This window comes from Anolis carolinensis, chromosome 3 (genome assembly GCF_035594765.1).
Source record: "Anolis carolinensis isolate JA03-04 chromosome 3, rAnoCar3.1.pri, whole genome shotgun sequence".
In the NCBI taxonomy this organism is placed as follows: Eukaryota; Metazoa; Chordata; class Lepidosauria; order Squamata; family Dactyloidae; genus Anolis; species Anolis carolinensis.
Window position 1 is genome coordinate 157,512,950 of NC_085843.1, and position 15,097 is coordinate 157,528,046.

The window sequence follows — 15,097 nt, forward strand, 5'->3', positions numbered from 1 at the left end:
AATTCAGTCGACTTCATTGGTGTGGGGGACTGCAGCAGCAATATAAAAATAACATCATCAGTTAAAATACCAGAATAAAAGGGACCTAATAAAATTCAGGATAGAGTTATAATGCCAACTGAGGCCGGTCATCCGGTGACTGTCTCACCAAAGGCCAACCGAAACATCCAGGTCTTCAGTTGTTTCTTAAAGGAGGATAGAGAGGGAACCCCTAGACACTATTTTTAGCCATTAGATAGAAACTTGGGGTCTAGATTAGTTTTGGAAGCGATCATCCTGTAACCCCTAGACGCCTCCCTGGCCACTACATGACTTCTGTCCTGCTCCTTGATCTTGTTATGGTGTTTGTTTTTCAGTTCTATCTGATAGCTATGTAGTAGGCTGAAGTGGTGTAACCCTGGCCTAGGTTCCTTTGCTATCAGCCACACTTCACCCCTGGCTTATGCCTATTTTTATTACATTAATTTTACCCTGAGCCATATTGCCATCTTGTTCACTTTATATATTATACCCATTGGCTCTAGAATCACCCAAGGGTGCGATTGAAATTGTTTTTATTTATTGGTTTAATTGTTTTTAAATGTTTGGAATTTTAAAAATGGTTGTTAATTGTTTTTACACTGGTTTTTGTGTCTTGTATGATGTATATGTATTGAATGTTTCATTATGTGTTTTGAGTGCCACATGGGAGATAGAGCGGTATATAAGCGGTCTTATAACCCAAAATATCAAGGCAGAAAATCCCACAATATCTGGTTTGAACTGGGTTATCTGAGTCCATAGGTAAAGGTTTTCCCCTGACATTATGTCTAGTAGTGCCTACCTCTGGGGGTTGATGCTCATCTTCATTTCTAAGACAAAGAGCCGGCATTGTCCGTAGACACCTCCAAGGTCATGTGGCCGGCATGACTGCATGGAGCGCCGTTGCCTTCCTGCCGCAACGGTACCTATTGATCTACTCACATTGGCATGTTTTCGAACTGCTAGGTTGGCAGAAGCTGGGGCTAATAGCGGGCACTCACTCCGCTCCACTTCAAAGCAGACAACACTCTGCCCCCTTCTACACTGTCCTTATATCCCAGGATCTGATTCCAGGTTACCTGCTTTGAACCGGATTATATGAGTCTCCACTGATATATAATCTGGGATGAGAAGATAATCTGAGATTAGATCCAGGGATATAAGGACAATGCAGAAGGGCCCTATGTAATACGATTGTTATTCCTGGCTTATAAATGTCATTTCCTAAGGGGTTCTATCATAAAAACATGGGGAAAGTTTATTAAACTGCAAAAACATTGTTTTTGCAGGACATCCTACAGCACATTTTGCTATAGTTTTTCAGTCCCAACCAATTCAACATAGTTTGTAGAATAATAATAATAATAAAACTTTATTTATACCCCGCTCCATCTCCCAAAGACTCGGGGCGACTTACACTGGGACAAGACCAAAACAGTATTATGTCAATAAAAACAGTAACACAATAAAATCACAATATAATAACACATCTTACAAAAGTTAAAATAACTTAAAACATAGACAATAATCCGAATCCGTGGTCAAGCACCATAGGCCATGTCTGAATATAACAATTACTTTCAAAGTACTGCACAATAAAATAATATTTTCAATCCAGGAATAGATTTTTTTTCCAAATTTTCTTACATAGTCTAGGATCAAATCCTGTGATATAGGGCAGTATAGATCCAGCCTTAATGCAGCGTCAAACTGCATGATTGCTACACTGTAACATCAGTGCAGTCTGACATCACTTTCAATAATCTCAGGACCCATCTACACAGCCATATAATCCAGATTATTAAATCAGATAATCCACATTAACTGCTTTGAACTGGATTATTTGAGTGTACACTGCCATATAACCCAGTTCAAAGCAGATAATCTTGATTTTATATGGCAATATAGAAGGGGCCTTAGGCTAGCTCTACACTGCCCCATGACCCAGGATCCAATCCCAGATAATCTGTTTATCCAGATTATCAGGCTGCGGAGACTCATATAATCCAGTTCAAAGCAGAAAATCTAGGATCAAATCCTAGGATATAGGGCAGTGTAGATCCAGTTGTTGGGCATTATTGAGAATGGCAGCAGGGCTCACTACAGCCGAATAATTGCAAAATGTTGACATTTCCAAACTGCCTTTTATCGACCAGTCTCTAAGGGCCCTTCTACACTGCCATATAATCCAGAATATCAAGGCAGGTAATCCACATTATCTGCTTTGAACTGGATTATATGAGTCTACACTGCCAGATAATCCAGTTCAAAGCAGATAATCTGGATTTTATACAGCTGTGTAGAAGGGACCTAAATGTTTGTCTACCTTGCTCTAGACCAATTCCCATCTTTGATTTTAGGGCTGGTTTTGGGATAGATAACTGTGCCGATTTCCCTGGCCAGGGATTTGCTCTGTGAGAGAGATAGGGAGTGTGACTCTGTTAATTCTCCTATATCCCTCAGCAAATCTTAATACCATTAATCATGGTAGACTTGGGATCAGGGACTGTGTTGCAGGGATTTCCATTTCTCCCTGGCACTTCCCTTCCAGAAGGGATGTTGACGGATTATTGTTGTTCTTCCTCCTGCAGGCTTTCTCAAGGTTCAGACTTTTTCATATCTCTGAATTCAATGTAGTTTGATACATGAATAGCACAATGTGGAATCATGGGAGTTTGGTTTTACAGATTCCTTGGTGGTTAACATGCTGTCAAACTGCATTCATGCTACAGTATAGATCCAGCCTAAGATAGATGGGATACAGATGTAAGCAATTAAACAAATAAGCCCTGTGGAGATAGTTTATTTAATGCTTAGACCAGGGGTCCCAAACTAAGGCCCGGGAACCACATGCGGCCCATCGACGCCATTTATCTGGCACCTGCGGCGGCAGCTCCCTCCTCCTCCGCTGAGGAAAGTGCATGCAGCGCAGGGTAGGAAGGAAAGGCGCGCACCTTTCTCGTCTCCTCCCTCGCCTGGTGTGTGCCTTCCAAAGTTTTGCTTGTTTAAATTGGCATTTTAATTATTATTTAATTAATAATTAATTATTAAGGGGTGCTTTGCTAGTACTTTTGGTGCACAAAGGCAGAAGGAAGTTGGACTAAATGGCCCAAGGGGTCTCTTTCAACCCTCTATTATTTTTATTATGATTATGATTAACATTGAGGCTGTATTTATTCCTGTTGTTTTTTTTACTTCAAAATAAGATATGTGCAATGTGCACTGCATAGGAATTTGTTCATAGTTTTTTTTAAAAAACTCTGCAAAGGTTCTTCATTTGTAATAGGTCATCTTTTTGGCAAGGTAAATTGGTAAATTGCACCGTCTTTAAGCTAATTCTTGTCGGCCACAAAGGACAATAGTTTCCAACATTGGCAGAAGTTTCTTTTTGTTTTCTTGTGCTTTCTTCTTATTTCCTTTATCATCAAGATGTTTTCCATTGTGAATTAGCAAGAAGTTTTCAGCCAAGCACGAGTTATTCTGATGGTACTCCGGTTTTTTGTGTCTATTGAAAACTTCAATTGCATTTTCCCATCACACAAATGGTTTAGCAACCAATGCACCAAGCTTCCGATGACCACCTTTACTCCCAACTTCTCTTCCAAACACCACACCTTGTACATGAAATGATTAGGCTAACCAGGGGAATCTGTTGAACCATTTAGGTTGAAATCTTAAGACACCTCTTCTTACCCAAAGGAAATACATATCCTGGCAATGAAGTCTGTGGATTTTGCACTAACTGAACTTTCACTTGGTCATCAGAAACAGTCTTATTCTTATGAAGTCCAAGGTCTAACAATGACATAGCTTGTTCTCTTTGCTTCTGTTCGATTGTTTCTTTAGCAGGGCTTGGATTAGATGAACCAGTGGGAGACACCTCCATTTTTGGTTTCCACCTGCAATCCAGGTCAACCCCCCGTTTCTGCCTTAGGCTTTGCTTGTATGGCCAAGTTCCAGAAGCATCCTTTCTTGACGTTTCACCTGCATCTATGGCAGGCATCCTCAGAGCTAATGAGGTATGTTGGAAACCAGTCAAGTGGGGTTTATATATCTGTGGAATGTTCAGGGTGGGAGAAAGAACTCTTGTCTGAGCCAGGTGAGAATGTATCAATTGATCACCTTGATTAGCATTGAATAAACCTAACTTGAAATCCAATTTACTAATACCTTGAAAGATCTCTCTAGCTACTACAAAGATAACCACCTGAAGCCTAACCCTGCCAAGACACAAGTGTGTGCTTTCCACCTAAGGAACCGTGAAGCCAACAGGAAATTGAAAGCTACCTGGGAAGGCCAAGAGCTTCAACATTGTTTCCATCCTAAATATCTTGGTGTCACCTTAGATCGAACACTAACATATAGGAAACACTGCATGAACACCAAGCACAAAGTAGCTGCACACAATAACATCCTGTAGAAACTTACTGGCAGCGCATGGGGTGCAGACCCAAAATTAATAAGAACAACAGCCCTGGACTTGTCTTACTCAACTGCTGAGTATTCCTGCCCTGTTTGGCACACGTCTGCCCATGTGAAGGTGAACATAGCATTGAACGAAACATGCAGAATAATCACAGGATGCCTTAAACATACACCTGTTGATAAACTCTACAAGCTAGATGGCATCCCCCCCCCCCCCCCGATGTGTGACGGGAAGTTGTTGCTAACAGTGAGAGAAATCAGGTCGAACACTGTGAAAGACATCCACTGCATGACAATCAGCCTCCTCCCAGTAGACTCAAATCAAGGAAAAGCTTCATGAGAACCACCACTCCTCTTGACGTTCCCCCAGCAACAGCGGGGGCATCCCTCTGGGCAATAAACCAGGAAATCCCAAATGGATGCCCCCCATGAGGGTCTTCCTCCAGGAGCAAACCAAGAATGGGCAATTTGGAATTCCCTGAACAGACTTAGAAGTCAGATCTAAAGACAACCTGGCAAAATGGCACTACCTGAAAGAATCCTCCACCTTGTGTGACCGTGGAGCAGAACAGACAACTACGCATCTGTAGGCTTGTCCGCAATGTCCTGCCTCATGTACAGAGGAAGAATTGATTGAGTCTATATAATAATAATAATAATAATAAAACTTTATTCATATACCGCTCCATCTCCTTGAAAGGCCTCAGTGCGGTTTCAAACATGAACATAAAAAACATTCAGTTGTCAAAAAACACCATACAACAGAGTTAAACATAGTAAACATAATAAACAACATCATAAGACAGAATCAAAACAATTCTATTAAAAACAGACATAAAATTACAAATCCAAATCAATATGCTCCCTCAAGAAATCAAAAACCAACAAACAGGACTTCAAGGTAGACATGGTCAATTATAAGGAATAGGTAAAACTTGTGCATCAAAGTATCATAGGGCCAGGGAGTGGATAAAGTGCAGAGCAGGGTCTTAGTTGGCAGGACCTCTGTTGCCCGTTTTTAATCAAAAGATATTTAGTTGCTTGTGCTCCTATTTTTATCAGTTTTATACTAATTTATGCAATGCTTTTGATACAAAATAAATACATAAAGCAATGAATAGCCTTTCGATGTCAAGATAATAATAATAATAATTACTATTATTATTATTTTATTCTTATATCCCGCCCCATCTCCCCGAAGGGACTCAGGGCAGCTTACATGGGGCCAGGGCCAGTCAACAACAATAAAATAACACCATAAAATAGATTAAAAACCATGAAAACCAGTCATAAAAATTCACATATAAGGACAAAAGGTAAAATCTAGATAAAATCAGGAGAAACCTGGGCCAAAGTGCTAATTATGTCGAAATCATCAGGAGGGGGTGGATTGTCTAAATTATCGTCACCTTCAAAGTGCTGGAAGAGGCGTAAACATGGGACTATAATTGGAAAAAAACAACTGGTCGGATTTACCAAATCAGTTATCGAAGGCCTGCTGGAAGAGCCATGTTTTCTGGCTCTTCCGGAATGAGAGAAGAGTAGGGGCCTGCCTGATCTCCCTGGGGAGTGAGTTCCAAAGCCGGGGGGCCACGATGGAGAAGGCCCTCTCCCTCGTCCCCACCAACCGCGCCTAAGATCTAGCTGCTTACTGCCTGGGGAATCTCTCGTTGGGAGGTGTTAGCTGGTTCTGGTTGATTCTTGCCTGGATTTCCTCAGTTTTCTAAGTGGCATTATTTATTTACTGTCCTGATTTTAGAGTTTTAAAATACTGGTAGCCAGATTTTGTTCATTTTCATGGTTTCCTCCTTTCTGTTGAAATAGTCCAAATGCTTGTGGATTTCAATGGCTTCTCTGTGTAGTTTGACATGGTGGTTGTTAGAGCGGTCCGGCATTTCTGTGTTCTCAAATAAGGGCAACCCTCTGTTGCTCCAGTCCTCAGAGTTCCTTCCCAACGCATGCGCACTTCTAACGTGCCTACACACACACACACCTCCTCCCCGCGCAGGCAGTCGCGTTCGCTTCCGGACACGTCCGTGCGCACGGCGGGGTCACGTGACGCAGTCTCTTTCCGGCCTCGCTTGCTGGTTGACTGTGCGCTCCTTGAGGCCTCTTGCCGCGTGAGGAGGAGAAGCACAGGCCGCCATCATGCCGGTCTACTTCCAGCGGCCCGAGAACGCCCTGAAGCGGGCGAACGGTGAGTGCGAGGTTCCTAGGCCGCTTGGGGTCCGGCGGAGGCCGCCGCCATCTCCTTTCCTGCCCCGTGCCCCGCCCGGCTGAGCTTCGTGAGGCCCGAAATGGAGGCTGAGGCCTAGGCGCATGTGGGGAGAGGAAGGAAAGGCCACCCCCCGTTTCCCTGGCCAGTTCCTCGCTTGTTCACCAGCCGTTTAGGATTGTTTGCCGTTCGTCCTAGTGTTTCTTCACTGCTTTCCCCAGATGTTGCCTTCGGGAAGGTTGTGGAGGGGAGGACTACTGCCAGTGAGAGAAATACACGTTGAGCATCCCTTTCCCGAAAAGCGTGGGCTTAGACGTGCCACATTTCGACTCCCCTCCCCGATTTTGGAAAATTTGCATTTACATAATGAGATGGAACCCAAATGTAAATACAAAATTCAGTTATGTTTCACATGCACTTTATACATATAGCCCGAAAATAATTTTATAAACAATATTTGACATAATCTGGCGATGGGACCCAAGTCTAAATAACAAAATTTATTCCTGTTGCATATGCGTTTTATACATATGTCTTGAAGGTGATTTTATACACAATATGTGACATAACCTGGTGTTGGGATCCAAGTCTAAATGCAAAATTCATTTGTCTCATATGGACTCAATACATATAACTCGAGGGTCACTTTATACACAATATATGATATACATTAAGCCATCAGAAAACAAAGGTGTCACTTTCTCAGCCCACCCATATGGACAATTTCAGTATTTAGAGCAGTGGTTCTCAACCTGTGGGCCCCCAGATGTTTTGGCCTTCATCCTAACAGCTAGTAAACTGGGATTTCTGGGAGTTGTAGACCAAAACACCTGGGGTGTAGAATCACTCATTGAGAGCATTTCGGAATTGTGGATAAGATGATGCTAAACTTGTAATTTGCTATAACAATGGAGATACCTGTCAGAACACATCTCCCAGCTAGAACACTAGGATCTGCTGGGGAGGTAGTGCTCTTGATGCCACCACCTTTCCAGGTGTGATTGGTGGGGACAAAAGACAGGGCCTTCTCGGTGGTGGCCCCTTGGTTGTGGAACTCCTTCCCCAGTGAGATTAGAGTGGCCCCCTCCCTCTTAGCGTTTAGGAAACAAGACCTGGTTGTTCAAACAGGCATTCAATGAATGACAGAAATCTGGAAATATGGAAGTAGCTAAAAACACTTTGGGATTGATGCAAGGTCTAAAGGTTTTATGTTGGGCCTGTGATTGGTTTTATAGTTTTATAGTTTTAATCTATTGTTATATGTTGTCAATTTGATACATGATGTTTTATACGTGTGAGGCATTGAATTTTGCCATTGGTTATGCCATTGAATTTTGCCATTGGTTATCTCACTCTAGGGGTGAAAAAAGCAGTATGTAAATGCAATAAATAAATAAATAAAATGTTCTTTTCTTGCACCCTTTGTGTGATGTCACATTGACAATAATTTACGCAGTGAGGCAAAAATGCCCTATTTTGCTTCTTGTGGATTTTATGACAAAGCACAAGCTTTTTCTGTACGTTTCCACATACTGAGATTCTGGTCACTTTATAAAACATTTATATCCCTTAGTTTTTTGTTGAAATGAATCGTTGTAGATGTGTCCTTATTTTCAGAACATTGTATGTGACAACTCGTGTAGTTGTGGGGTGGAAGATACCAAGGATAGACATTTTACTCAATTCCTTTTCCAGTTTAAAATATTTGAATTCAGATAAGGCATTTAAAGACTGGAAAGTGTGGGGTTGGCTGTTCTTAAGCACAAACAAAATGCGCTTACACGCATTTTAATGTTTATATCATACATACTCCTAAGCACCTAGAACAGTAGTTCTCAACTTTTGGATCCCCAGATGTTTTGGCCTTCAACTCCCAGAAATCCTAATAGCTGGCAAACTGGCTGGGATTTTTGGGAGTTGTAGGTCAAAACACCTGGGGACTCATAGGTTGAGAACTACTGACATAAAACAAACAATGAAACAGGAACTGTCCTTGGTTTTCAGTGAAACTCAGCCATTGGACTCAGATGTACAAAACTTGTACAGAGAAGTAGAGTTAGTCACAAGTCATCTTTATCAAAGTTACTATAATAAACATACCATCATTTCATTATATCATTACGTTCAGAGATGGTATCCTTTATTGTCCCCTTTCCCCTGTTTTGGGTTTTTTATGTGGTGAACTGACAATTCCAGTAGCACAACTAATCAGTAAGAAATAACACACACGCACACTTTTAAACGTACTTTAATAAAGAAAATTGCAGGTAAAACCAGTTTTGTGTGCTAGGACTGCCAGTAGTATAAAAAGCTTCATGCTCAATATGTTTGAAAACATTTGGATGAAGCAGGCTATACTGAGTCACTATAATGTATTGCGCTTTTGGTAAGACTCCTAAGGCAATACATAGAGCCAGAGTAATGTCATGATTTGAGTGTTGAACTACTAAGACACTGGGAGAACAAAGTTGAAATCCCAACTTGACCATGGAAACTCACTGGGTAACTTTGGGCAAATCACAGATTTTCAGGAAGGCAGGGATAACCCCCTCCTGAACAAGAAAGCCTTAGGGTTTCCAAAAATCAGAAATGACACGAGGGAACACAACAATAACAATCACAATTTTATATTACAGATATATAACACTATAATTACACTTTAAATGCTATGATACCATTTCATGGAATCCTGGTACAGTACAACCCCCTTATTCATGGACCCTATTATTATTATTATTATTATTTATACCCCACCTTTTTTCTCCATGAGAATTTAAGGCGGTTAGCAATCTCACACTTTAGTCATGTTTAAAAAGTGCAATACAAAAGTTATAAAAAAACCCCAAATATTACAGTGTGGAAAACATTTAAAAACACATTTAAAATAGCATTTAAAACTCACAGCCAATCCCAGTCCCATCCACAACCACCCCAAAGCCTGTCCCTTATCCTTCCCCAAATGCCTGCTGGCAGAAGAAGGTCTTATCCTGACTGCGGAAGGCCAGCAGGGATGCGTCTCTCTTGAGAGGGAGTTTCACAGTCTGGGAGCAAAGGGTTTCTACCAAACTCACTTGAGGGGGTGGTGGGACAGAGATAAGGCTCTCTTCAGTAGATCCAGGTTCATAGAAAGAGATACGGTCCTTCAGATAGTCTGGACCAGAGCCATATCAGGCTTTGTAGGTCAAAACCAGAAATTTGAATTGTTCCTGGAAATGTGTTGGCAGCCAATGGAGCTGTTGTACACAGTTGAAGTTTCTGAGCACATTTCAAAGGCAGCCTTGTGTGGAGCACATTACTGTAGTCCAAATATTGATATCCATGGTTTCACCATGCTCCCAACCCCTCCCACATGCCCTTAGAAATGCTTGTGGGCATCTTTAGGTCTTCCCATGTGATTGTGGCCCAAGTATACCATATAATAATTATGGGGGACCTAGGGAGGCCCACAAATGGAGGAACTTGTGGCCTCTCTAGATACTTCAGTGCTGTTGGTATTCTTCTGGCCCAAGTACACAGTATAGTCAAAACATACAGTTCACTATTATTTGCAGTTTCAGATATCCATGGAGTAGGGTTGTTGTATGTATTCTGGGCTGTATGGCCATGTTTTAGAAGTATTTTCTCCTGATGTTTCACCCACATCTATGAGCGAAACGTCAGGAGAGAATACTTCTCGAACATGGCCATACAGCTCAGAATACATACAACAACCCTGTGAGCCCGGCCATGAAAGCCAACAACACATCCATGGAATATCCCATGCAGATAAAGGATTATACTGTATTTGCAGTTTATGAGGATGTATTTAGGTTTCTTGGCCAGGGAACCCGTCTCAGCAGACCACAAACCCTGTAATTACATAGGATGCATATAAAGTAGAATTATACTGCTATACTTGTGTAGGGTGAAAAAACCTATTGTTTCATTACCAGTATAGCATTTAAATATCTAAAGCTTTGTCATTTTCTGCATTATTGGGGGCTCCACGATATGATTGATTTTCTTTAGAAGCCTCTAGTGCAGTGATTCTCAACCTGTGGGTCCCCAGATGATTTGGCCTACAACTCCCAGAAATCCGAACCAGTTCTGGGAGTTGAAGGCCAAAACATCTGGGGACCCACAGGTTGAGAACCACTGCTCTAGTGTGAATGCGCTTCCCTCATGTATGTATGGTAATTGCATGTATTTGTTCCAAGCCACCTTTTTCTATTTGAACAGAACTAGAGTTAGCAATCTTAGTTAGAACCTAAGTATCTTTGGAGGGAAACAGCAAATTAGGGGTTACTGTAAATGAGGATGGGAAATTGCTAAAACAAAAGAGTTGTAACATTTTCCTGTCTTTTTTTGTAAACCACTGTTTGACACTGTTTCTGATTAAATCTATTTTTAAAGGCCAGTTTGAAGCTGAGGTATGTGAAAATTTAGACCGGGAATAAAATATATTCCCATGAATGTAAGAATTTTTGTTCATTCTGTACTGGTCTTCTTAGCATTAATAAAACCCAAAGACCTTTGCCCAAACAGTATTTTTTAGATTTTGCACTGAGAAATTCAACATGGCTAACACTCACTTAGCATGTATTGGAGCTAATGAATCCCTTCCAATAGGGAGAGAAATTCATGCAATTGAGTACTGTATGAGATAGTTGTCAATTCTTTGCATTAGATTCCCGAAGTTCTTTTAAACCTTCCTTGGACTGGGAATTGAATGCAATCATTCTATAACAGCTCTTCCTAATTTTTCAGAAGTGACATAACAGTGGTGGTGGCTGATATAATTTCCACCAATTTTGACGTTTTCTTGCTGACTACTTGAAGCATATTTTTATTCTTGGCATGTCTATTCAAAAATAAGACCAGGTTTATTAGAGTGCAAAGCACAGTTCAGTTGAATGCAGCAGCTTTCACCTTAAATACTCTTTGTGTCTGGGCTCGATACAAATAATTTAACCTGAGATAACAATAGAAGAGACCCGTGGGCCATTCATTAAACTTCAGAGGCCACAGTCAGCCAGCAGGCTACAAACTCCCAATTCCTGTTTTAAACCTTGGTGAAGTGGATAAAGCAAGTCTGCTTCATAGAAGCTTTTTCACCTGATTCCCTGTAGTAGATGGTTCTTACATGTAGTTGGGAGAATGGCTGTTTACAAGCCAGATCTTGAACATTGTACTTTTTTGTTTGTTCCAAGATAATTATCTTCTTGCAATTTGTATTGAAAGTACATGTTAATCACAATATATTTTTTCAGAATTTCTTGAGGTTGGGAAAAAGCAACCTGCACTTGATGTACTCTACGATGTTATGAAAAGTAAAAAACACCGAACATGGCAAAAGATCCACGAACCGATTATGCTAAAGTATCTGGAACTCTGTGTCGACCTCCGTAAGAGTCATCTGGCAAAGGAAGGATTATATCAGTACAAAAATATCTGCCAGCAGGTAAAAGCTTTGAGAATTTTAATTTCATTTTCATATTATATCCCACCTTTCTTCCAGAATAGGAATCAAGGTGCTGAAATGTGAACTAAAGCACCTACAGACCAATTAACAGTGATTATTACATTTTTGGTTTTTATTTTCTGTCCATACATGTTTTGAGAAAATATGCTTGTTTCTTGCTTACAGTATACCGTATTTGTTTATAAAACAGCTTGGATTTGGCTACATGTAATAATCTATTCTTAATATCATCAGTAAGTTCTGGAATCAAAGTTGACTTTAAAATGTACTTCCACACAGCTGTATTTTACTGTTGTATTTTGAGTTTTCTACACAGATAGTGTAATTTCTAAACAAAGCTACTTAAGCTGCTGTTTTTGATTTAGGTGAACATCAAGTCTTTGGAGGATGTAGTTCGGGCCTATTTAAAATTAGCAGAAGAAAAAACTGAAGCTGCTAAAGAAGAGTCTCAGCAGATGGTTTTAGACATAGAAGACCTGGATAACATTCAAACTCCAGAGAGGTAGGCTGTGCTATGATCTTCTGGTATGTGGTGACATTTTGTTTGTATTAATTAGACATACTGAAGATAATTGAACCAGCTAATTTGCTATCCTAAGGCCCACCATATGAAAATACTTATGAAGTGGAATCTTTTTTTGGTTTATGACTGCCTCAAACAGATCATCTTTCAGGATGAACTGATGTGATAATTCCATAATAGTCTAAAAACAAAACAACATAAATAATTCCTGTGACCTTGAAATAAGCTTTCAAATTATCCTGTTGTTGTGCCGTTGATTGTACTGATCTATACGAATCCTGGCAAGTGAAACAAAGATGAGAAATAGATGGTATAGAATAAAATACTTATTTTTGTTTTTAGTGTTCTCCTAAGCGCTGTTAGTGGTGAAGACACTCAGGATCGTACTGATCGGTTACTTTTGACCCCCTGGGTGAAATTTCTATGGGAATCATACAGGCAGTGTTTGGACCTTCTTAGAAACAACTCAAGAGTGGAGCGGTTATACCATGATATTGCACAGCAAGGTAAATTTTCAATTAGTATGATAATTTTTGTAACCTCTGGAAAAGCAAGGTTTGAAAGTAGATACTTATTGGTTACCCACCTCTGAGTAGTAAATGGACAAATCATTGTATTCAAAAAGCAAATTAAAACCCTTTAGGTATTAAAACTATTTTAAAGGAACAATTCAAATAACACAGGCTACTTAGTAAGGAACTGAGATGAAATACCAACTCTTTTCTAAGAACAAGATCAGTGATGTTGCACTTCCTTTTTAACTAAAAAAACCCCTACATTTGGAATAATAATGTATCTTGCAGCTTTCAGGTTTTGTTTGCAATATACCCGTAAGGCTGAGTTTCGCAAACTCTGTGACAACCTGAGAATGCATTTGGGTCAGATCCAGCGTCATCACAATCAAAGCACAGCGATCAATCTTAATAATCCAGAAAGTCAATCAATGCACTTGGAGACGAGGCTTGTACAACTGGACAGTGCTATCAGCATGGAATTGTGGCAGGTATGTGCTTCAAATATTGAGATACCATTATGCATTTCTTTCAGTCTTCACTCTCTACATTCTAACCTTTACATTTTGTTTCATGCTTAAGGGATCTAGTACCCTAGAGTTGCACAGGTGTGTGGTAGACCCTATAGAACAATATTAAACATACTTAGTTTACAAAAATGCATTTAGTTGTATTTTAATATGGTTTTACTATTATATATGCTTTGGCTTACAAATTGCTATGAATACATAAATATGTTTATCAACAAATTTGTTACTGCATTCAACAATATGTCTTCTATCCTTGTTTTATATGACATGTAATTACTTTATTTCAGGAAGCTTTCAAAGCTGTGGAGGATATACATGGATTATTCTCATTATCCAAAAAACCACCAAAGCCCCAGCTGATGGCAAATTATTATCATAAAGTTTCTACTGTATTCTGGAAATCAGGAAATGCACTGTTTCATGCATCCACACTTCATCGTCTTTATCATCTTTCAAGGGAAATGCGAAAGAATCTCACACAGGAAGAGATGCAGAGGTGGGAAAATTTTGATTTGGTGTTGTTTGATTTTTTGTTTGAGATAATCATTGGTATAGCTTGTTTTCTGGTACCAGTTTGGAAGTTAGTGTTCAAAAGTTGTAAATTAATCCCTTTTCTAAGATTTAGCATATTTAATAGATTGGAAGGTCATTCCGCTATTTAAAACAGAGAAAAATAAAATTATTCTTTTTTTCCTTTTGATCTTTTATTTGCAGAATGTCAACAAGAGTCCTTTTGGCTACTCTTTCAATACCAATAACTCCTGAACGAACTGACATTGCTCGACTTTTGGACATGGATGGTATCATTGTTGAAAAACAGCGGCGATTGGCAACACTATTGGGCCTTCAAGCCCCACCTACTCGAATTACTCTTATAAATGATATGGTGGGTAGAATTGTGTTAACAGTTTATAAAGTTGGCATCCTTTAATCAAATGTTATAAGTATGCAAACCTTTTTTCAAATTTAGGTCAAAATATCAGGATAAGTTGACATCCTTGATTGAAAGACAGAACTTAAGTAGAACTTAGAGAAGATATTCAGAATGCCAGGGTGACATAGTTAGATTTGTACAGCCTTGCAATTATAAATGACCCTTTGAAGGCAACCCTTATGGTGATGTGGCCCTTGGTGAAAATGTGTGACATCCCAGTCTAGATTTTTAAAAATTGTGTCACAAGTTACTTGAGAACATATTGCAAGTCGCTTCTGGTGTGAGAGAACTGGTCATCTACAGAGACATTGCCCAGGGGATGCCCGGATGTGTTACCATCCTGCTGGGAGGCTTTTCTCTTGTCCTCCTGTTCTAGATGAAAGGAGAACCTTTTCACCATGTTTTGAGGACTTCCTGGGCTATTTTAAACTTATGAGAGGCATTTTCAACTATAGGAAGTGAGCAGAAAACCTTTT

At 39.9% G+C, this 15,097-nt stretch overlaps 1 protein-coding gene across 1 annotated transcript in view; it reads left to right on the forward strand.

The window, feature by feature from the left end:
* The first annotated feature begins 6,484 nt into the window (after positions 1-6,484).
* eif3a (eukaryotic translation initiation factor 3 subunit A) overlaps positions 6,485-15,097 on the forward strand; it is a 29,024-nt gene continuing 20,411 nt past the window's right edge. The window contains exons 1-7 of the mRNA XM_008119539.3: positions 6,485-6,643; positions 11,911-12,101; positions 12,488-12,624; positions 12,988-13,151; positions 13,449-13,648; positions 13,975-14,183; positions 14,402-14,573. Coding sequence (XP_008117746.2) covers positions 6,595-6,643; positions 11,911-12,101; positions 12,488-12,624; positions 12,988-13,151; positions 13,449-13,648; positions 13,975-14,183; positions 14,402-14,573 — 1,122 coding nt within the window. The 5' untranslated portion in view covers positions 6,485-6,594. The remainder of the gene's footprint in view (positions 6,644-11,910; positions 12,102-12,487; positions 12,625-12,987; positions 13,152-13,448; positions 13,649-13,974; positions 14,184-14,401; positions 14,574-15,097) is intronic.